The sequence below is a fragment of the Terrapene carolina genome, unplaced genomic scaffold, assembly GCF_002925995.2.
Source record: "Terrapene carolina triunguis isolate 2854851 unplaced genomic scaffold, T_m_triunguis-2.0 Scaffold244, whole genome shotgun sequence".
NCBI lineage: Eukaryota > Metazoa > Chordata > Testudines > Emydidae > Terrapene > Terrapene triunguis.
The window spans coordinates 579,233-601,189 of record NW_020664595.1 but is presented as its reverse complement, the minus strand read 5'-3'; the positions used below and the strand labels follow the sequence as shown (position 1 = coordinate 601,189).

General features: G+C 42.4%; 1 protein-coding gene across 1 annotated transcript in view; it reads right to left on the bottom strand.

The window, feature by feature from the left end:
• The window catches only part of LOC113407718 (disintegrin and metalloproteinase domain-containing protein 20-like), a 166,225-nt gene that overhangs the window by 90,888 nt on the left and 53,380 nt on the right, over window positions 1-21,957 (bottom strand). Inside the window, exons 10-13 of the mRNA XM_026657439.1 lie at window positions 21,539-21,549; window positions 15,144-15,153; window positions 14,660-14,829; window positions 6,259-6,340 (exon numbers count right to left, since the gene is read on the bottom strand). Coding sequence (XP_026513224.1) covers window positions 6,259-6,340; window positions 14,660-14,829; window positions 15,144-15,153; window positions 21,539-21,549 — 273 coding nt within the window. The remainder of the gene's footprint in view (window positions 1-6,258; window positions 6,341-14,659; window positions 14,830-15,143; window positions 15,154-21,538; window positions 21,550-21,957) is intronic.

The window sequence follows — 21,957 nt, the reverse complement described above, 5'->3', positions numbered from 1 at the left end:
TATGCAAGGAGAGCTCCTTCTGAAACCAAAGATCTTGAGTCCTGAGCTGCTCAAGGTGAGCCCCCCAACCCAGATCAGATGTATCCGATATTAAGGATACTGAGGTTTGGGGACTGACGAAGAGAATGGTCAAGCCTACCATCTGGGGTACCTCCAACAATCTAGAGAGGTGAGAACCTGGGCAGGAACTGTAAGTAACAAGTCCAAATGATGATGGTTTGGTGAGTACACTGAAGCCAGCCACACTTGAAGAAGTCCAAGGTGCAGTCTCGCATGCTGTACTACTTTATGTGCATGCAGCCATATGACCCAACTATCTGAGGCAGAAATGGGCTGTCGTAACGGGGCAGGCCTTGACCCACAATATTCGGGATGACATTGCCTGGAAGCGAGCCGCTGCAAAGAAGGCTCTGGTCTGGGAGGAATCGAGCACCACACCTATAAACTCTATCCTCTGAACGGGGATGAGCACTGATTTTTGCTCATTTATCAACAGGCCCAGTGCTTGAAAGGTAGATTGGACCAGGTGGATGCTGGCTCTCACCAGAGCCTTGGACAAGCCGTTGATCAGCCAGTTGATGAGGCAAGGGTATACTCGCACTCCTTGCCTTATGAGGAAGGCTGCCACTATTGCCATGCATTTTGTGAATACCTGAAGGACTGCCGACAGCCCGAAAGGGGAAGAGAGTGAACTGGTAGTGGGTTTGGTTTACAATGCACCTGAGAAATCTTCTGTGGCCCCAAAGTATGGAGATGTGAAAATAGGCATCTTTTAAGTTGAGAGTGGCCTACCAATCCCCTGGATCAAGGGAGGGAACAATGGAGGCCAGAGAGACCATACAGAACTTCAGTTTCTTGACATAACTGCTGAGGAAACACAGGGGTACAATGGGTCTGAGACCCCTTTTGGCTTTCAGGATTAGAAAATAACGGGAGAAAAACCCTTTCCCTTCAAGCTCTGAGGTACCTCCTCCACAGCCCCTATCTGGAGGAGGGATTGCACCTCCTGAGATAAAAGCTGATAATGAGAAGGGTCCCTGAAGAAAGACGGGGAGGGGGATGGAGGGAGGGATGGAAATAAACTGGAGAGTGTAACCTTCCTCCACTATACTCAGTAGCCAGTGGCCTGAGGTGATGAGTGACCAGGCCAGGCTGAAACAGGAGAGATGGTTTGAAAACAAAAGGGGGGGCAGGACCCAGTAGAGGAACTGGTATAACATCCTCAGGCGCCTCAACAAAAGTTCTGCTTGGGGCTTCCCAAGTATCTGTGAGGGCCCAGTAGCGAGGCTGAAGTGAGCGGGGGCAGATGTCTGTGTTTATAACTCCTGTTTTGCTTCTTAAATAGGTCTGGGCATGGTGGCAGAGCTGAGAAGTGGACCGGCTGTTGAGGCCTGAAGTGTTTCCTCGAAGGCATATAGATCCAAGGACTTGAGGATGGCTCTAGAATCCATCAGGCCATGAAGCTTGACATCTGTTTGTTTGGAGAAGAGCAAAATGCGTTCAAATGGAAGGTCCTTATGGACTGTTGGACATCCGTTGGTAGACTCAAAGACTGGAGCCAAGAACATATGCGCATGACTCCTGCAGAATCCAGGGTTCTAGGTGCCGAAAATGCCGCATCCAGGGTGGCCTGTATGGAGACCTAAGAACATAAGAATGGCCATAATGGGTCAGACCAAAGGTCCATCCAGCCCAGTATCCCGTCTACCGACAGTGGCCAATGCCAGGTGCCCCAGAGGGAGTGAACCTAACAGGTAATGATCAAGTGATCTCTCTCCTGCCATCCATCTCCACTCTCTGACAAACAGAGGCAAGGGACACCATTCCTTACCCATACTGGCTAATAGCCATTAATGGACTTAACCTCGATGAATTTATCTAGTTCTCTTTTAAACCCTCTTATAGTCCTAACCTTCACAACCTCCTCAGGCAAGGAGTTCCAAAGGTTGACTGTGCGCTGTGTGAAGAACTTCCTTTTATTTGTTTTAAACGTGCTGCCCATTAATTTCATTTGGTGGCCCCTAGTTCTTATATTATGGGAACAAGTAAATAACTTTTCCTTATTCACTTTCTCCACACCACTCATGATTTTATATATCTCTATCATATCCCCCCTTAGTCTCCTCTTTTCCAAGATGTAAAGTCCTAGCCTCTTTAATTTCTCCTCATATGGGACCCATTCCAAACCCCTAATAATTTTAGTTGCCCTTCTCTGAACCTTTTCTAATGCCACTATATCTTTTTTTGAGATGAGGAGATCACATCTGTATGCAGTATTCAAGATGTGGGCATATCATGGATTTATATAAGGGCAATAAGATATTCTCCATCTTATTCTCTATCCCTTTTTTAATGATTCCTAACATCCTGTTTGCTTTTTTGATTGCCCCTGCACACTGTGTGGACGTCTTCAGAGAACTATCCATGATGACTCCAAGATCTTTCCTGATTAGTTGTAGCTAAATTAGCCCCCATCATATTGTGTGTATAGTTGAGGTTATTTTTTCCAATGTACATTACTTTGCATTTATCAACATTTAATTTCATCTGCCATTTTATTGCCCAGTCATCCAGTTTTGAAAGATCCCTTTGTAATTCTTCGCAGTCTGCTTTGGACTTAACTATCTTGAGTAATTTTGTATCATCTGCAAATTTTGCCACCTCACTGTTTACCCCTTTTTCCAGATCACTTATGAATATGTTGAATAGTACTTGTCCCAGTACAGATCCCTGGGGGACACTACTATTTACCTCTCTCCATTCAGAAACCTGGTCATTTAGTCCTACCAGTTGTTTCCTGTCTTATTGGAATTGGAAAAGGTACAGAAAAGGGCAACAAAATGATTAGGGGTATGGAACAGCTTCCATTGAGGAGAGATTAATAAGATTGGGACTTTTCAGCTTGGAAAAGAGACGACTAAGGGGGGATATGATAGAGGTCTATAAAAGCATGACTGGTGTGGAGAAAGTCAATAAGGAAGTGTTATTTACTTCTTCTCATAACACAAGAATTAGGGGTCACCAAATGAAATTAATAGGCAGCAGGTTTATAACAAATAAAAGAAAGTATTTCTTTACACAACACACAGTCAACCATTGGAAATCTTTGCCAGAGGATGTTGTGAAGACCAAGACTATAACAGGGCTTAAAAAGAATTTAGATGAATTCATGAAGGATAGCTCCATCAATTGCTATTATCCAGGATGGGCAGGGATAGTGACCATAGCCAGATGCTGGGAATGGGCGACAGGGGACAGATCACTTGATGATTACCTGTTCTGTTCTTTCCCACTGAAGCACCTGGCATTGGCCACTGTCAGAAGACAGGATACTGGTGTAGATGGATCTTTGATCTGACCCAGTATGGCCGTTCTTATGTACTTTGGTTTGAAGTCCTGACAGACCTGGCAGCAGTCCATGATATGAGTCTCTCCCAGGCATGTCAGACAGCTGGAGTGTGGGTCACTCACAGGCATGGGCTTGCTGTAGGAGGCACAGGGTTTGTAACCCATGGACCAAAGCATGCTGCGTTACCGGGTATGGACAAAACTCCGCTAGGAGGGCAAGAAGTGCCAACTAACTATATATAATTAATCTACAACAGTCCAAACTGAGAAAATAAAGAACTGGGATAGCAAAAATAGGGACAAGGACTAAACCAGTGAGTAAGAGTTTGCTGAAGTAAGCGGAGCTGTTCCAAGGACCATTACGGGCAGTAAGAAGGAACTGAGAAGGTGAAGAGCTGGCCGGGCCTCTTATATTGGTGCATGAGCACGCAGCACCAGCTGCGCTAGAGCTGGTCTGATGGATACCACTGGTGACTGTGCAGATGGCATGCATACACCTAACCTGGAATGGATATGAGCAAGCACTCGAAGAAGAACAAGTTTTATGACGTGCGGCTTAAGGAGCTCAACTTATTCAGCTTACTGACGAGACAGTTGAGAAGTGACTTGATTGCTGCATATAGTTTTTTAGAAACTGTGACACACTGTACCTTAAAATAGCACCCTGTAGCCCCCATATTCATCATTCTTATATGGTTGTGATATTTTATACAAAGCATGCCATGTAAGGTATAATATGAAAGGTCATGAGCTGCTTAAACCTGTTGTTCTGTCCAAATAGGTATATCATTAGTGTGTATAAAGTTATGAGATGTTGTTGTATGGTTGTCACTGAAATAGGCTGTAAATTTGCTAATGATATACAAAGGGCCCACGCCCAGGAGGGTGCTCCATGACCTTTAATCAGCAGAGGAGTTGTAATCAAGGAATTTACAATTCAGTGAGTTGCGCAAGTCCACACAATGAAGGCATACTTGATCACTGTGACTCAACAAAGCCCACCAGGCATGTGAACACTGTGACTCAGCAAAGCTCACTGGAACATGTCTGGTCAAATTTCTCCCAGGGACATGGATTGAGGGTATAAAATAAGGAACAGTTGCAGCATGTCTTGGCCTTTATCCTTCCCCACTTACACTGGAAGCAACTAGCACGCTGAGAAGATGAAAATGTCAGTAGAGGAGGCTGGTCCAGGCGTCATGGGGAAGTCTGCATATTAAGGACTGTAACATCCAGTGGCGTGAGAAAATTGCTGATCTAAATACTGCCTAGTGTGATAAGGTCTATGATTTAGTTTTTGTTTTCCTTGGTAACTATCTCTGACCTTTTTATGCCTAACACTTATAATCACTTACAATCTATCTTTCTGTAGTCAATACATCTCTTTTATATTTTAACTAAAACAATGTATTTTGCTTGAAGTGCTTGGGAAACCTCAGCTCAGGTAGAAAAGCTGGTGCATGTTCTCTCCACGTTGCAGCGGGGTAGACTGGGTAATAAACTTACACTGGTCAGGCTTTTGACCAGGGCAGGCCAATATAGCTCTTGGGTGCAAGGCTGAGGAGCTGGGGGGAATTCTCTGGAGCCTCTCTATTGTTAGTTCATGAGTGCCTGGGAGCAGCATTCATAAAACTCATCTGTGTATGTCCCTGCCTTTGGATGTCTGTGTAAGTGCAGTACCTGCCAAAGGTTTGCAGCTTGTCACAGCACCACAGTGTGAGAGGAAGCCCAGGCTCGTGGGACAGAGGGCTCAGCAGTTCCCCAGTTCCAGGTTGCACCCTGGGAATCCTGTCACATACATGGACCAGATATCTGATAAAGGGGGACACGGTTCAGTCTTGCTGACAAAGTCATAACAAGATCCAATGGCTGGAAGGTGAAGTTAAACAAATTCAATCTTGAAATAAGAAGCCATTTTCTAGCCTAAAGGGTAATTAAACATTGGAACAGCTTACCATCATTTAGAGTCTTTAAAATCACATTAGAGATATTTCTAAAAGATATGCTTTAATCAAGATTCTGGGAGAGATTCTACAGCCCTTGTATGTGCGTGGTTTCCTGCATGGTCATAGTGGTCCCTTCTGACTCTGAAATCTGTGAATCTATGAATCCCTTGTTCATTACCTCTCTTCATAAGCCATGGAGAGAACAGAAAGCTCCACATTGCCCTCAACATGCTCATAACACTTGCAGCTCTGCATTAGGACAAGGAATATTATCAAATTGAATGCTTCAGGGTTTCAGCTGGCTGTTTGCAGGAGTCAGGAAGGATTTCCTTCTGCCCCCAAAATGCAAAATTGACCAGATGTACTCTGGGTTTTTTCCCACCTTCCTCTGAAGCATCAGACTGTATGTAATTACCCACAACTGGAGATGAGATACTGGATGGGTGGATCAGGACTTTGAAGAGTCCTCGTTCTTAGATGATTGGCTGGTATGCCTTGTTCATATGCTCACAGTCCAACTGAGCACCAGATTTTAGGGAAGGAATTTTCCCCCAGATCTACTTGGCAGGGACTTTTGGTTTTTTTTCCTCCTTCTTCTTCAGCATGGGGCACGGATCACATGCTGGGATCATCTAGGCATATCTCACCTTGTCAATTCCCTGCCATTGCAGGAGCCCTGGTGGTATTTTGGTGTATCCTGTTCTCTGCCTGTGGCACACAACAGTTTAGTCATCCAAGGACTGAAAGGCTTTGGTCTGATTAAAGTGATTGGACTTTATCTAGGGATAACTGGGTGAAATTTAATGCCTTGTGATACAGGAAGGCAATCTAGATGATTTAATAGTTCTGGGCTTAAGTGCTACGAAACAATAAATTATTAGCATATTGTTACTGGAGAAAATATTTACATTAATTAAAATATCAGTTTTTGAAGTGTACATATTGTGGACTATATTTCACATACATTGACAACAGCTACTGATGGAGTTCTAGTGCACAGAAGGTCTCCATATGAATATCCAACAACCCCTCGATATCTTCCACCCCTATAATACAAAATAGAGTAAACGATACAAAATACTGAATTGATATTAAACTGTTCTCTATAGTTGTAAATAAATTCAGTCTAAGTAAAAGAGTGATATATCAGATCTGTATATAGATCTATAAGAAAACAATTTCTTCTTGTAAATACATCTTCTCATTACATAAATGTCCACGAATCCAGAGTTATTTACTAGCTAAAGTTTGCCCTATCAGAACCAATTGGAAATATCTTTGCTGAAGTGTCTTCTGCTGAAAGCAGTGACCGTATTAAAAGATAAATCACTTATGTGAGGACAAATGATGACCTAGATGACCTCCTGAGGTCACTTCCAACCCTAATCTTCTATAATTCAAATACACATGGAAGAATTCGGTTATCCCATTCTCACATAGGTAGGGTCAGATCCTCAGCTGGTATAAATTGGCTTTAATGGAACTGTACTAATCTAGATCATCTGATGATCTGGCCCAAATTATCTTCCCTACTGGTTAACTGGTTTACAGTAGTCCAACAAAAGGTAAAATGAAAGTATTTACATAAAATGGCAGCTTAGACAGGCCCATCATCATCCAATGCGGTGAAGTCTACTTTGTGGTGTTTGGTAAAAGTATGCAGGTACACCCAGCTTGTGACCTTTTATACGAATTTCTTCTTGTAAATACATCTTCTCATACATAAATATCCATGAATCCAGAGTTACTTACTAGCTAATGTTTGCCCTATCAGAACCAATTGGAAATATCTTTGCTGAAGTGTCTTCTGCTGAGAGCAGTGACCGTATTAAAAAATAAATCACTTATGTGAGGATAAATGATGACCTAGATGACCTCCTGAGGTCACTTCCAACCCTAATCTTCTATAATTCAAATACACATGGAAGTTTTAAAATATCTATTTGTTTCCAGCTGCTGATTTCACTTTGTGACAGGATATCTGACAGGGGATTTAATTCTAGAAATTGCCTTTAAGTGTTCTGGTACATACTCTTGAGATGATAGGGTGTTGGTGGGCTCTGAGTATGCTTACTATGTATGACTGCCTGCACTTTCAGGTTCCAATTTAGCACAGTACTTAAACCCATGTAAAATTCCAATGAGTTCAATGGGATTTAATCACATGCTTAAAGGTTAGGTATGGGCCTTGGAGAGCTAGCATGAAGAGGGTTCTGAAAGAGTATGTAAAAACTGAGGGAACTAAATCCAAAGTTTGACCAGCTTAATTTGTTTCCTGTGTCTTCAAACACGGACTCCTAACTCCTGGATATTGATGCCCAAACCTCACTGTTAACAAACAGCACCTTGACGAGTCAGAAACATTAAAACTTTTAGTACCCTCTCCTAGTTCCTCATCCATGCTGCAGCTCCAATTCTAAATCTATAACTAACAGCACTTCTAAAATTCCTTTCAGATGGCTGGTTATAACTAGACAACAAAACTAACTAGAAAATTTAAAAAATATGTAACCTCAATTTTCTGACCTGTAATTGGAAGTTCTTTAAGATGTGTGGTCTTTATCAGTATTTCACACACGGGATGTTGCATGCACACCCTGTGCCTGAGTATGGAAACTCTAACAAGCAGTGTCCGCTGCTCATGTGCAGAACACCTCCTCGTGCTCCTGACCAAGGGCATAAGAAGTAGTGTGGGCTGATGCCTCTCCAGTTCCTCTTCTTACTGCAAACCCAACAGAATTCAAAGCAGAGGGTACGGAGGGCAGGAAGTGGAATACAGATAGGGACACACATCTCAAATAACCTTCAGTTACAGATGAGTAACCTCCATTTCTTCTTTGAGTGCTGGTCCCTACGTGTATTCCACATGTGGATGATTGACAAGCAATGCTAATTGGAGTGCGATGAAGCCAGCAGCAAAGAGGTTTGCAGTCCTTCAGTTCGCACTGCCCCATCTGCAGCAGAGGCCTCACCCAGCACCTCGTATCTAGCAAACGTGTGGACAGAGCTCTAGGTGGCTGCCCTGTTTTGGAACTTTGTTCAGGGATGCTGTAGAGGCAGCTTGTGCTCTTGTAGAGTGTGCCCTGATTCCATATTGACCAGGGCATGTCTGACATGGAGGGAAAGAATTATTTTCTCTTCAGCTGAAGCAAGGGGTTTCAGAAAAAAAGATAGGTAAAAGGATACTTTGGTTGATATGGAATTCAGAAATAACCTTAGGGAGGAAATTAGAATTGAGGAAATAGGATACCTTTTCTCTGTAAAAACCCATATAAGGAAGGGTCTGCCATGAGTTCTCCCAACTCACTTACTCTCCTGGCCGAAGTGATAACTAAAAATGCAACTTTTTTGGACAGATAGGACATGGAAGGCTTCGCCAACGATTCAAATGATGAGCTGATGAGGGTTCACAGGATGAGATTGAAGTGTGATTAAGGTGTAGATTTGACCACTGGAGGAAAGGTACTTGGGTGAGTGAAAACAGAATACCCATCTACTGGAGGAAGGCATTAATTGCTGTAAGATGGACCTGCAGTGAGCGAATGGAAAGGCCTAAGTTTCTCAGAGACCAGAGACAATCCAAAATCACCAGAATACCTGCATTACCTGGAGAAGGATGATTATGCCACACCCAGGTAGAGAAATATCTCCATTTAGGTAGGTAGTAGGTCCTAGTTGAATCTTTCCTATTTTGGGTATGGACAGCCTGAACAGGTGCAGAAGAGGAGCATTCCATTTCCAACGCCCATTCGAACACCAGGCCGCAAGACAGAGTGAGTCCGGATTAAGGTGTCTGATTCTATCCCCCTCCTGAGTTAGGAGGTCTGGAAAGGGGTGGATCCTGATTGGGGGACAGGCTGATATTTTCAAGAGCACTAGGAATCAAAAGTGCCTAGGTCAACTGGGTGCTAGGAGAATGACTCTAGTCCTGTCATGATGGATCTTTCTCAGAACCTGTTTTATCAGGGGAATGGGAGGAAAGCCATATTTCAGATTGTTTCTCCATGACAACAGGAGAGCATTGCCCTGGGAGTCATGGCCCGTAGTACCTCTGGAGTAGAACAAGAAAGTATTCTGTTAGTTTGGGACACAAAGATATCAAATTGAGTTGTTCCTCACTAAGTGTATATTTCGCTCAGGGTAGAGTTGAACATTGTTGTTACAGTAATATTATAGTAATGTTATAGGTTATAATTTCATGTATGTAGTAATGAGGCTGAAAATGTGTCCTCATGGCTTAAAATAAGCCCCGGCAAAGACTATCCAAGAGCAGAGAGGCAGTTCACACCTCGTCAGAACAGGTATGGGAAAACCCCAGCCTCACAGGAACAAAGTATGCTGGCCTAGACAGCAACAAAAGAATCTGTTGGACTATCAAGTGAGTCATCCCCCTTCCATTGGCCAGTTTTGGACTGCGATGAAGTAATGCTCACCTGACTCTGAAGGGGGGGGGGGGTAAAGCCAAGAGGGAAGAAAGAACATGATAAAAGGGAGAGACATTTGCCATGCTCTCTCTCTCTCTTCCACCTACATCTACAGACACCAATAAATAGATTGGGCTACATTGGGATTTGTTTTTAAGTGACTTTCCAGTGGTTCTCAACCTGCAGTCCGCGGGCCGCTTGTGGCCAATTAGCACAGAGCTGCAGCTCATGTGACATTCTCAGGTCATACAGGTAGTATTGGATGCAGCTAACAATGGTAAATAGGTTGAGAACCACTAGCTGGTGGAGACCATAAAGGTGTTTATCTTAAACATCAGCCTTCCAGGACCTAAACCAAAAGGTTGTCTTCTGGCTACTGTACTGGTTGCCAGTGCTTTGGAGACAAAACATAGGGGTCAAAGAGTATATCTGAGATGACAACTGCTGCCAGAAAACTTATGGAGCATGGATGTCATATATACAAGAAAGAGGAAGGAGAGAGAGGAAGTCCCCTTCAGGTGAAATTACTAAATCCTTTACCACAAAAGTAAATGGCTCTATTCACCTTGGGAAGTGTTAGATTTGAACACAGCATACACATTCTGAGCTTTCTTAGAGATCCATTTAGGTTTATTATGGCATTTCCGTTTTCACTTTCACGTCTTCTAGGAAGTACAGTGGGACGCACATCTCCCTTCTCTGAAGTTCAAAGGAAATATATCTAGACATCTCTCCTTGTTTTCTTGCTTGGTCTTTGTCTCTGCAGAGGGTTCCAGCTGTGTATGAACAATATTAAATTCTTTCCTTATCACCAGGGACATATCAGGAAGGAAGAGTCTTTCCTGAGTCTTTTCTTCATATTCCTCCAGTTCAGAGTTCATATCTATCCGGTACAAGACAGAAATTTAAGGGAAAAAGGCTGATTTACCATTATCTGGAGCAAAGCCCCAGCATTCAGAAGGGCGTTTTGCGGGCAGTTAGCTACAGTAGCCGAGGCAGGGTCTGAGGAACTAAACATCTATTGCTGGGTTGAGAGTGCTGAAACAGTCTAATGACAAGATATGTGATAGCTTCTAAAGCTTTACCTTTGTGATGGCTGCGTCACTGGATTAGGCCTCACCAGGACTGTTAGTGAAACCAAGGATGCTGAAATGGAAAGTTCTTATGGGCTGCCCTGAGAAGTGCTACTGGAGAGAGAACCTTTGATCTTCTTTTGCTGTTGTTCAGAAGGAGACAGATTATGACTCCCTTGCTGAAACCAGAGGTACTGTTGAACCACCAGCCCTGACATGGGCCCTTTGAGCTCTTCGTTGCTTCTGGAGTTAAGCACTGAAGGCACTTCTATACTCATCCTGCCTTTTAACAGGCTTGTCTCCAATTGCAGGCTACACAGTGGGCCTGTGATGACCTCTACTTATTGTATCAAGTACAAATATTTAACCAAATAATCCACAGTAAACTTGGCCTCCCATGTGTTTCTTTGAATACCTCTACCTGTTGTCTCCTCATATATTTAGATAGTCAGCTCTTTTGGGACAGGGATTGATTTTGTATTATATGTTACATGGGTGTCATGGTGGATAATCAGCTGAACATGAGCTTCCAGTGCAATGTGGGACCAAAAGGGCTAACATGCTCCTTGCATCTATAAACAGGGGGACATTGAGTATAAGGAGAGAGGTTATATCAGCCCTGTATTTGATATTGGTGCAACTGCTAGTGGAATATTTTGTCCAGGTCTGGTGTCCACAATTCAAGAAGGTTGTTGAAAACTGAAGAGGATTCAGACAAGAACCATGAGAATAATTAAGGAATGGAAAAATGCTTTATTGAGATATATTCAAGGAGCTTAATCTGTCTTGGTTATCAAATAGAAGGTTAAGGGGTGACTTGATCAATGTCTGTACATACCTACATGAGCAACTGGAATCTGATAATAGAGGGCTCTTCAGAATAGCAGACAAAGCTATTACAAAATCCAATGGTTGGAAATTGAGGCTATGCAAATGTAGACTAGAAAGAAGGCACATATTTTAACAGTGAGGGTAGTTAACCATTGGAACATTTTCCAAAGGTTGTGGTGGATTCTCCAGCCATCCAGCCCAGTATCCTGTCTACCGACAGTGGCCAATGCCAGGTGCCCCAGAGGGAGTGAACCTAACAGGTAATGATCAAGTGATCTCTCTCCTGCCATCCATTTCCACTCTCTGACAAACAGAGGCTAGGGACACCATTCCTTACCCATCCTGGCTAATAGCCATTAATGGACTTAACCTCCATGAATGTATCTAGTTCTCTTTTAAACCTGTTATAGTCCTAGCCTTCACAACCTCCTCAGGCAAGGAGTTCCACAGGTTGACTGTGCGCTGTGTGAAGAACTTCCTTTTATTTGTTTTAAACGTGCTGCCCATTAATTTCATTTGATGGCCCCTAGTTCTTATATTATGGGAACAAGTAAATAACTTTTCCTTATTCACTTTCTCCACACCACTCATGATTTTATATACCTCTATCATATCCCTCCTTAGTCTCCTCTTTTCCAAGCTGAAAAGTCCTAGCCTCTTTAATCTCTCCTCCTATGGGACCTGTTCCAAACCCCTAATCATTTTAGTTGCCCTTTTCTGAACTTTTTCTAATGCCAGTATATCTTTTTTGAGATGAGGAGACCACATCTGTACACAGTATTCAAGATGTGGACGTACCATGGATTTATATAAGGGCAATAAGATATTCTCCATCTTATTCTCTATCCCCTTTTTAATGATTCCTAACATCCCCTTTGCTTTTTTGACTGCCGCTGAACACTGCGTGGACGTCTTCAGAGAACTATCCACGATGACTCCAAGATTTCTTTCCTGATTAGTTGTAGCTAAATTAGCCCCCATCATATTGTATGTATAGTTGGGGTTATTTTTTCCAATGTGCATTACTTTTCATTTATCAACATTAAATTTCATTTGCCATTTTGTTGCCCAATCACTTAGTTTCGTGAGATCTTTTTGAAGCTCTTCACAATCTGCTTTGGTCTTAACTATCTTCAGCAGTTTAGTATCATCTACAAACTTTACCACATCACTGTTTACCCATTTCTCCAGATCATTTATGAATAAATTCAATAGGATTCGTCCTAGGATTGACCCTTGGGGAACACCACTAGTTATCCCTCTCCATTCTGAAAACTTACCATTTATTCCTACCCTTTGTTCCCTGTCTTTTAACCAGTTCTCAATCCATGAAAGGATCTTCCCTCTTATCCCATGACAACTTAATTTACGTAAGAGCCTTTTGTGAGGGACCTTGGCAAAGGCTTTCTGGAAATCTGAGTACACTACATCCACTGGATCCCCCTTGTCCACATGTTTGTTGACCCCTTCAAAGAACTCTAATAGATTAGTAAGACATGATTTCCCTTTACAGAAACCATGTTGACTTTTGCCCAACAAGTTATGTTCTTCTATGTGTCTGACAATTTTATTCTTTACTATTGTTTCAACTAATTTGCCCGGTACTGACGTTAGACTTACCGGTCTGTAAATGCTGGGATAACCTCTAGCGCCCTTTTTAAATATTGGTGTTACATTAGCTATCTTCCAGTCATTGGGTACAGAAGCTGATTTAAAGGACAGGTTACAAACCATAGTTAATAGTTCTGCAACTTCACATTTGAGTTCTTTCAGAACTCTTGGGTGAATGCCATCTGGTCCTGGTGACTTGTTACTGTTAAGTTTATCAATTAATTCCAAAACCTCCTCTAGTTACACTTCAATCTATGACAATTCTTCAGATTTATCACCTACAAAGGATTGCTCAGATTTGGGAATCTCCCTAACATCCTCAGCCGTGAAGACTGAAGCAAAGAATTCATTTAGTTTCTCCGCAACGACTTTATCGTCTTTAAGTGCTCCTTTTGTATCTCGATCGTCCAGGGGCCCCACTGGTTGTTTAACAGGCTTCCTGCTTCTGATGTACTTAAAAACATTTTGTTATTACCTTTGAGTTTTTGGCTAGCTGTTCTTCTTTTTGGCACTTATTACATTTTTACACTTAATTTGGCAGTGTTTATGCTCCTTTCTATTTACCTCACTAGGATCTGACTTCCACTTTTTAAAAGATGCCTTTTTATCTCTCACTGCTTCTTTTACACGGTTGTTAAGCCACGGTGGCTCTTTTTTAGTTCTTTTACTGTGTTTTTTAATTTGGGGTATACATTTAAGTTGGGCCTCTATTATGGTGTCTTTGAAAAGTGTCCATGCAGCTTGAAGGGATTTCACTCTAGTCACTGTACCTTTTAATTTCTGTTTAACTAACCTCCTAATTTTTGCATAGTTCCCCTTTCTGAAATTAAATGCCACAGTGTTGGGCTGTTGAGGTGTTCTTCACACCACAGCAATGTTAAATGTTATTATATTATGGTCACTATTTCCAAGTGGTCCTGTTATAGTTACCTCTTGGACCAGATCCTGCACTCCACTCAGGACTAAATTGAGAATTGCCTCTCCCCTTGTGGGTTCCTGTACCAACTGCTCCAAGAAGCAGTCATTTAATTACAAGAAACAAACTGAATAAGAAACTGTATGACTGGCCAAACATTTAGAATTTGTGCAGGGTTTCTCATTTGCTTTGTCCAGTGGGGGTCAGGAAGTCTGGAAGCCATCTATGCTGTTGCATAGGAAGTAGAATGAACTGAGGATTTCCCCATACACGTGGAGATTATTGAGCTCCTTATGCCTCTTAGGCTACAGAACACAAAGAAAAACCCAATGCTGCAATGGCCAGTTGGGCTATGCAGGAGAATAATGGAAGCATTGCGGGAGGGACTTCGTCTAGTTTCCAAACAAAATCTTGCAAAATAGCTTTAAATTCTGAATTTAGTATTGGCAGTAATAACTATAAAGAACAGTATTACCATATTTTTAAAAGATTAAAATAAAATAATCTTACACAATTAATTCTGCGTGGTCAAAATGTACACGGCCCATAAGGGACTTTCTAACATAATCTGAATAAAATAGAAGAACGTCATCCAAAAGGTGAGTGATTGTAAAGAGATCCCTTTCTGTCCAAAGCTCTAATCCAATCAGAACAACATGAAGGCCAAATGGACGGTACATCTAAAAACACAAATATTAAAAAAATCATCTACATGTAACACTTTCAAATTTACACCTTCACATAATCCATGTTGCTGGTGTCACTCCCCAGTCTATGTTCCTGTTTACCTCTTCAGCCACAGGAGCTGCACTGCAGCTCAGAATAAAACCATAACCTTAAAGGGATACTGTTGCTGATCTGAAAAATCTTATTTCAGGCTGGAAAAATGTTTACATATTATAGTTACAAACAACACTCATGACTACTAAAGCTGAAATAATTTATCAGAAAAATATCTATTTTTTATTTGTTTATTTTGTGCAATTGGCTGTACTTTTGCTGTTCTGGTGATAGTCACTTCCACTTTCTGTCTCATGTGTATCGTGCTTCCTGGAACTGAGCAGAGGGCTTACTATTAATGACTTAAAATTATGTTGCAGACAACAATCCAACAATATGTTGGCAGAACGCTGAACTGAATGAGGCTTGATAGAGGACCGACGTATTAACTGTACTAATATGAAGTCAAACTTTATAGGGACCTCAAAATTGATATAAAAAAAAAACACATTTCCAAAGTTCAAGTTTCTGGTAGATCATCTTCTAAATAAGTATGTCCTGACATTTAGATAAAAAAAACAACAACATTATTTTAAAAGCTATTTATTATGATTCTTCTGCTCCCCATTGATATTTATAGGGTCTTTTCAGCAAGGGAGAATGGACAGACCTGAAAACAACACCACAAACCAGCTAAGGCCTTTGTCTCCCACTCACCCCCTCCCCACCCCTAAAATAATCCAAAATTCCCTTTCTCTCTGCATGTAGTTAAAGGGCAAAGAAGCAGAGGGGGCAGACGGGCAAAACCTGTTCATCATCATCCAGATCCCTTAACATGGCAGGGGATCAGTGGAAACTTAGGGACAGTGCAGGAGAGCTCCCATCTTCCCAGACACTTAGCATAGTGCTGGATAGCATTGGGAGCCCAAGGGAGAGTGGGGGTGCAGTCAGGAGCGCCGCCAGCTTTTTTGCCGCCCTAGATGGTGGAAGGTCCCGCCCCCGAAATGCCGCCCCCATTAGAGGCGGTGGAAGGTCCCACCCTCGAAATGCCGACGACGACCGGGGCGGCCGAAGATCCGGCTGCCGTGGTCGCCGCCCCCCAAATGTTAGCACCCTAGGTGACTGCCTAGGTCGCCTAATGGGTTGCGCCGGTGCTGGGTGCAGTGAGGGCTCTTTCTTTACTCCCTTGATTTTTAAATGGAGGTTTTAAATTCAATAGCCTTTTCAGGTACCTGATGACTGGAAGTTGGAGAGCTTCAGACCAGGCACAGGTCACTGTGTCCCCTCATGGCTAGGCATAGCATAGCAGCCCTTTTGTCTGTTGCCCTCTGCCAGCAGTCAATTGGGCCACTGCATGATCTGTTCTTTCTTTCGAACCAGCTCCCTGGCCAAGTCACTTAGAGCCTCACTCCTCCCAGAATAACAAAAAGTCCAAATAAATCTAAGGTCTAATGATCCTTTTTCTGAGGCTACTCATACCAGAGGAAGAGTCCTTGGTCGCAACTTTATCCTCGAAGACAGAAGACCTCAAAGGGGACCTGGTCCTTAGAGATAGAGTCCACATTTCTCTTTTTGGGAGAAATGCTCCAAAAACTTCCCTTTCTTAGGGAAAGCATGCCTTAAGGTTGATAGGGCACTTAATCTGTCCGGGGACATATGTACAGGGGGGTTTCCTGATCTGGCATAGAGAGTGGTTTCAGGCAACATTCCACAGCCAACAGTCTGAGCTTTATCTCCATGTTCTTCCTAGCCCTGGAGTTGTGGGCCAAACAGAAGAAACACATCTGGGAGATGTGGGACTCCCTGAAGCAAAGGACACACTTGGAGCACCCTTACCGGTATAGTATCAGAGGGGTAGCCGTGTTAGTCTGAATCTGTAAAAAGCAACAGAGGGTCCTGTGGCACCTTTAAGACTAACAGAAGTATTGGAGCATAAGCTTTCGTGGGTGAATGCCCACTTCATCAGACACAAGTAATGGAAATTTCCAGAGGCAGGTATAAATCAGTATGGAGATAACGAGGTTAGTTCAGTCAGGGAGGGTGAGGTGCTCTGCTAGCACCCTCCCTGATTGAACTAACCTCGTTATCTCCATACTGATTTATACCTGCCTCTGGAAATTTCCATTACTTGCGTCTGATGAAGTGGGCATTCACCCACGAAAGCTTATACTCCAATACTTCTGTTAGTCTTAAAGGTGCCACAGGACCCTCTGTTGCTTCTTACCGGTATAGCATCCGGCAAGAGAGGAAACGTTTGAAGACTGGCAAACCAGGAATACCCTGCCAGAAGAAGAGAAGTCTCCCAAGAGAAAAGAGAGAGAAAACAGTTCTCTCACCTAATCTAACTATACTAAAAGTAAACAACAACTATAAAAACTAATTAACTTTGAAGAAAGAGAAAAGTCCATGTATGCTCCAGATGGACACACTAATGTTCAGTCTTGGGCCAAGATGGTAGAGAAGGAACTCAGGGCAGCTTATTCACACACCCCTATCTAGACTTGGTGTCTGCCATGAGGAGGTATAAGGCTTATGTGTGGATCTAACAGACACTACTCGCTTAAAGTCTCCAATCATTGGCTCGAGAGATGCTTGCACACCTGAAGTGGCACACTCTTAGTGAAAATACTCAAAGAAAAAATACTGTTCAAATTAAAAGAACCCAGAGTGAAAATAGCAAGATAACACTCCCTGGACCCAATACACAGGGGTTCTCATATCGGCTATAACACTTCTTCAATTGGCAAATCTAATTTGTTAGATTTCAGCTTTAAAATCAAATTGGCACCTCAGCAAATTCTTAAAACTGACCTCCTTTCATGCTGAAATTAGCATGCAGAGAAAAATCACATGTACTGGAAGGTGCACAGGTAAAACTCAGGGCTTATGTTGGTGAGGTATCCTGACTAAAGGGATATGCAAACCAGACATACGGATAAATAAACTGGAACCATAAGATTTGTATTAATTAGTACCCGGGAAAACCAGTGCCCATTATTGGGATAAAAGTATCTTAATTCAAGCCCTTGGTCTCATCAAGAGATTGCAGTCATTGGAGAGACAGGAGACCAAAACAACTGAGAAAGAGTTTGAGGACATTTTGCAGATCATAGCAAAGCTCTTAACAAAGTACAGAGTGCACCTACCCCACAATTCATGACCCCTAGGAAAGTTCTCCTGACCCTAAGGCAGAGACTAAAATAGGATCTAGACAGGCTTATTACTCAGGGAACCAGAGAGAAAAAGCAGAAGAACCAATAGAGCATGTACACTCATTGTTCTTTGTAGGAAAAAAAGAGAGAAAGAGAGAAACCTTCAGTTCCATATAGACCCAAAATAATTAAATATGTAAAAAGGGAACAATTTCTCCACTACCTATAGGAGAAATTTTGGGGGATGTGGCTGATGCCAAATATTTTTCTACACTGGATGCAGGTTTCTGGCAGGGGCTCTTACAAAAACAGTTTGTGCACATTCCACACACCTTTTGGAAGACACGGTTTCTGCAGACCACCATTCAGATTGCGTTCAGCAACTGAGATGTTTCAATGGAAAATACAACGATTTTTGATGTTGTAGAGGGTATTAAGGTTTACCTAGATGATCTGATCTGGGGAAAAATAGTAGAAGTCCATGACCAGAGGCTCTGGGTAGCTTTGGAAAGAGCAAGAGCTCCAGGGCTAAAGCTAAACAAACAAAAATGCAAATTCCATGTAATGGAAATAACATACCTGTGAGAGAACACAGAAAGGTGTATAGGTAGATCATAGTAAGTATGAGGCCATCACTTATGTGCCTGCCCAATGGAAAAGGAAAGGGTATAGAGATTCTTTGGAATGGTGCATTTCATAGGGAAATTTGGGCCTAATTAGCTACCCCAGGGATTGGCAACTTTTGGCACGCGGCCCGCCAGGGTAAGCCCCCTGGTGGGCTAAGCCGGTTTGTTTACCTGCCGCGTCCGCAGGTTTGGCCGATCGCGGGTCCCACTGGCCACAGTTCGCCGTTCCAGGCCAATGGGGGCTCCGGGAAGTGGCAGCCAGCACATCCCTTGGCCCGCACCGCTTCCCGCAGCCCCCATTGGCCTGGAGCGGTGAACCGCGGCCAGTGGGAGCCGTGATCGGCCGAACCTGCGGATGCAGCAGGTAAACAAACCGACCCGGCCCGCCAGCAGGCTTACCCTAGCAGGCCGCGCGCCAAAGGTTGCCGATCCCTGAGCTACCCAAACCAACAACCAGAGAATGCTGCTATGCAAAGACTTCCAACAAACATGGCATGCAAATTTTAATAAAGAGTTTGAGAAACTGAAGGAGTTAATGATGTTTTGTTTAATTAATGAGGCCCAGCACAAAACTAAATTGTCCAATGACTTCTGCAAGCAGGTCATTGGTTCTGTCCTCTTACAGCAGTATGGTTAAAACTGGAGACAGGTGACCTACGCATCACAGCTGCTAACAAAAACTGAGTGTCAATATGCTCAGAGAGAGGTGGTGGCCTTGGCCTTAGTACATGGATGTATAAAGTTTCAAGTCTATGGGAAGCCATGTAACTGACCATTAACCACGTACTGCCATTGCCCAAAGAGGCCTGGCAACCTCTCTCTCTCCCCCTCCCCCACGAATACACAGATTATTTTTTCAATTACAAATGTATGATTTGCAAAACAAATATAAACCTGAGAGATATTTGGTAGTTGCAGACACACTCCCAAGAACAAAAGTCCAGAGATAGACATTGTATATGTCAATTTGATAAATAAATAAAAACACCCACTCTGTCTCAAAAGAAAAGAGGACTGCGATTGCCACAGCAAAACCTCAGGATGAGAACCTGGGGAAAGCAATTAAGGCTATTAGCACAACGTATCCAAGAGAGCATATTCCCAGTCCCTATCACCAAGTCAGGAGGAAGTGTTCCGTCCTAGATGAAATTTTGTTTAAAGAAATTAGTATGGTGATTCCTAAGATGTGACAGAAAAATATGTTAAAAGGAATACATGAAGGTCATTTAGGGACTGAAAAATCTCAGAGAAGGGCTAAAGATGTTTTATACTGGCCTAAAATGAATACCAACATTGAGGAAGTTGTCACAGTTTGATGCATATGCCAGGAATTCAGATCAAGTCAGGCAAAAGAGCCCATGTTGATGGCCCAGAAAAACTGACCTCCAGGAACAAATCAGGCATAGATTTGTTTATATTACTAGGGGGGAAAAAAACAACAACAACAATGATGTACTTGTCCTAGACTATTATTCTTACTCAGCTGAGATAGCTTTATTAGAAAATATTTCAGCTAAACAAACAACTGGGTTTATATTCTTCCTAGGCATGACATATCTGATATTGTAATGTCTGACAATCGGCTGCAATTTAGTGGGCAGGAGTTTAAGCAATTTGCTATGAAGTTTGGGATTAGGCATAACTACTAGTCCTCATTAAAGCGTCCGGCTAATAAAGCGGCTACTAATAAGGACTGCAGAATAGGCCTCTGAGCCATACTTAGAACTGTAAAATTTCAGGATGAAACATGGATTTTCACCTTGTTGCCCTGGATTTGAGGAGTGTGTATACCCCAGAATGGGGTCAAGCTAATTGCAACCATATTATGTGCATTCAGCCACCCTGAATTAATGAAATAGAACACCACATAGTTAAGGGTTAATTTGGAGACAGACTTTCAGAAGCAAGGTCAAAAATCGATAAAGTTTCTGCTAATCAGAATGGGAGGAGGGACAAACAAGTAAACAATTGAAACTAAAAACCTTGGTGGTTGGAAAACCTTGAATCTAGATGCCTCTGATATTAAAAGTTTATAGAAAGTTAAAAAAAGTGATGATACAGTAGGGGTCATTATGACCTATGTGTTTTGTAAAAGTTACTTATAAAAGATTAGCTAATAAAGTGTACTTTGGATCAGTCCTCTGAAGCCATCTTAAGAGATGTTTTTTCTGACTCCTTTTCTCCCCAATGGGTGTGCAACTGGCCACTGCAAACCCACTGTTAATTACTCAGTACCATTCCAGATGTTAAGTAAATATCTGGGATGTTCTAAACCTATTGCTTATGTTTGTGTTTGCTTAAATCTAATAAACTGCAGTTTTAGATAGGATTCATGCAAGTAAGGGTGCTCTATCAAAGGGAAGTACTGTGTTCCTGTTGATTTATTCCTTACACTACCTGGAGTGAAATAGTTAATTTGCCCCTGTTGGGGGTTCTGAAAACCCCAGGTAACAACCTACCTATACTATGTTTAAGAGAAAGCTGAGAACTAAAATGTCTGTAACGTCAGAAGTTGTCAGAGGAACTGGGGATTTGCAGAAGTATAAAGGGACAGATAAAGCTAAACAACCAATTGAACAATCAAACAATTAAGTAATGTGATTGGGGATCCTGCAAGCTGCCACTACTTCATGAAAATGATGCAGTGCGCATCTATGATGGAAATTAATAGCTGCAAACAGCAATGGTATCACATGAGGCTGCCCTGACGTTTTAGAGGTGGTAAACTCAGACAGACATATACTAAGCAATAGGCAACACCTTCTCCTACTTGCAGAAGGCAGGGAGATAAGGGGCACTTTGTTTGCCATTTTGCCTGAGAAGGTCTTAGCTAGGCCACAACCACAACAGATTAAGACAATCAAGCCCTGAGACATTAACACTGCCAGAACAAATGAATATACTACCGTCTGACAACAGTAGCACTGATATTTCATGGGAAACTTGCAAGTCCAAGCAACAGTGCAAAATATCACAGATATGAATTGAACATTGTTAACAAGTTTTTTTAGCAGCTTGGTTACAAGTATTTGGAAGTATGTGTTATATCTATGTTGTTTGTACAGTGTTATCATTATTAAGTTTTTGCTGGGGGAAAAAAGATGTGGTAGTGGGAACTGTACCTTGAAATGGTTTAACTTCCTAGACAGGAAGTTTAGCAAAGGAGTGCTGCAGAAGCCTGTGCTGTGCTATGTGGAAGCAGCTGGAACTGTGTCAATGAATAAATAGGTTTCAGAGTAGCAGCCGTGTTAGTCTGTATCCGCAAAAATAACAGGAGTACTTGTGGCACCTTAGAGACTAACAAATTTAT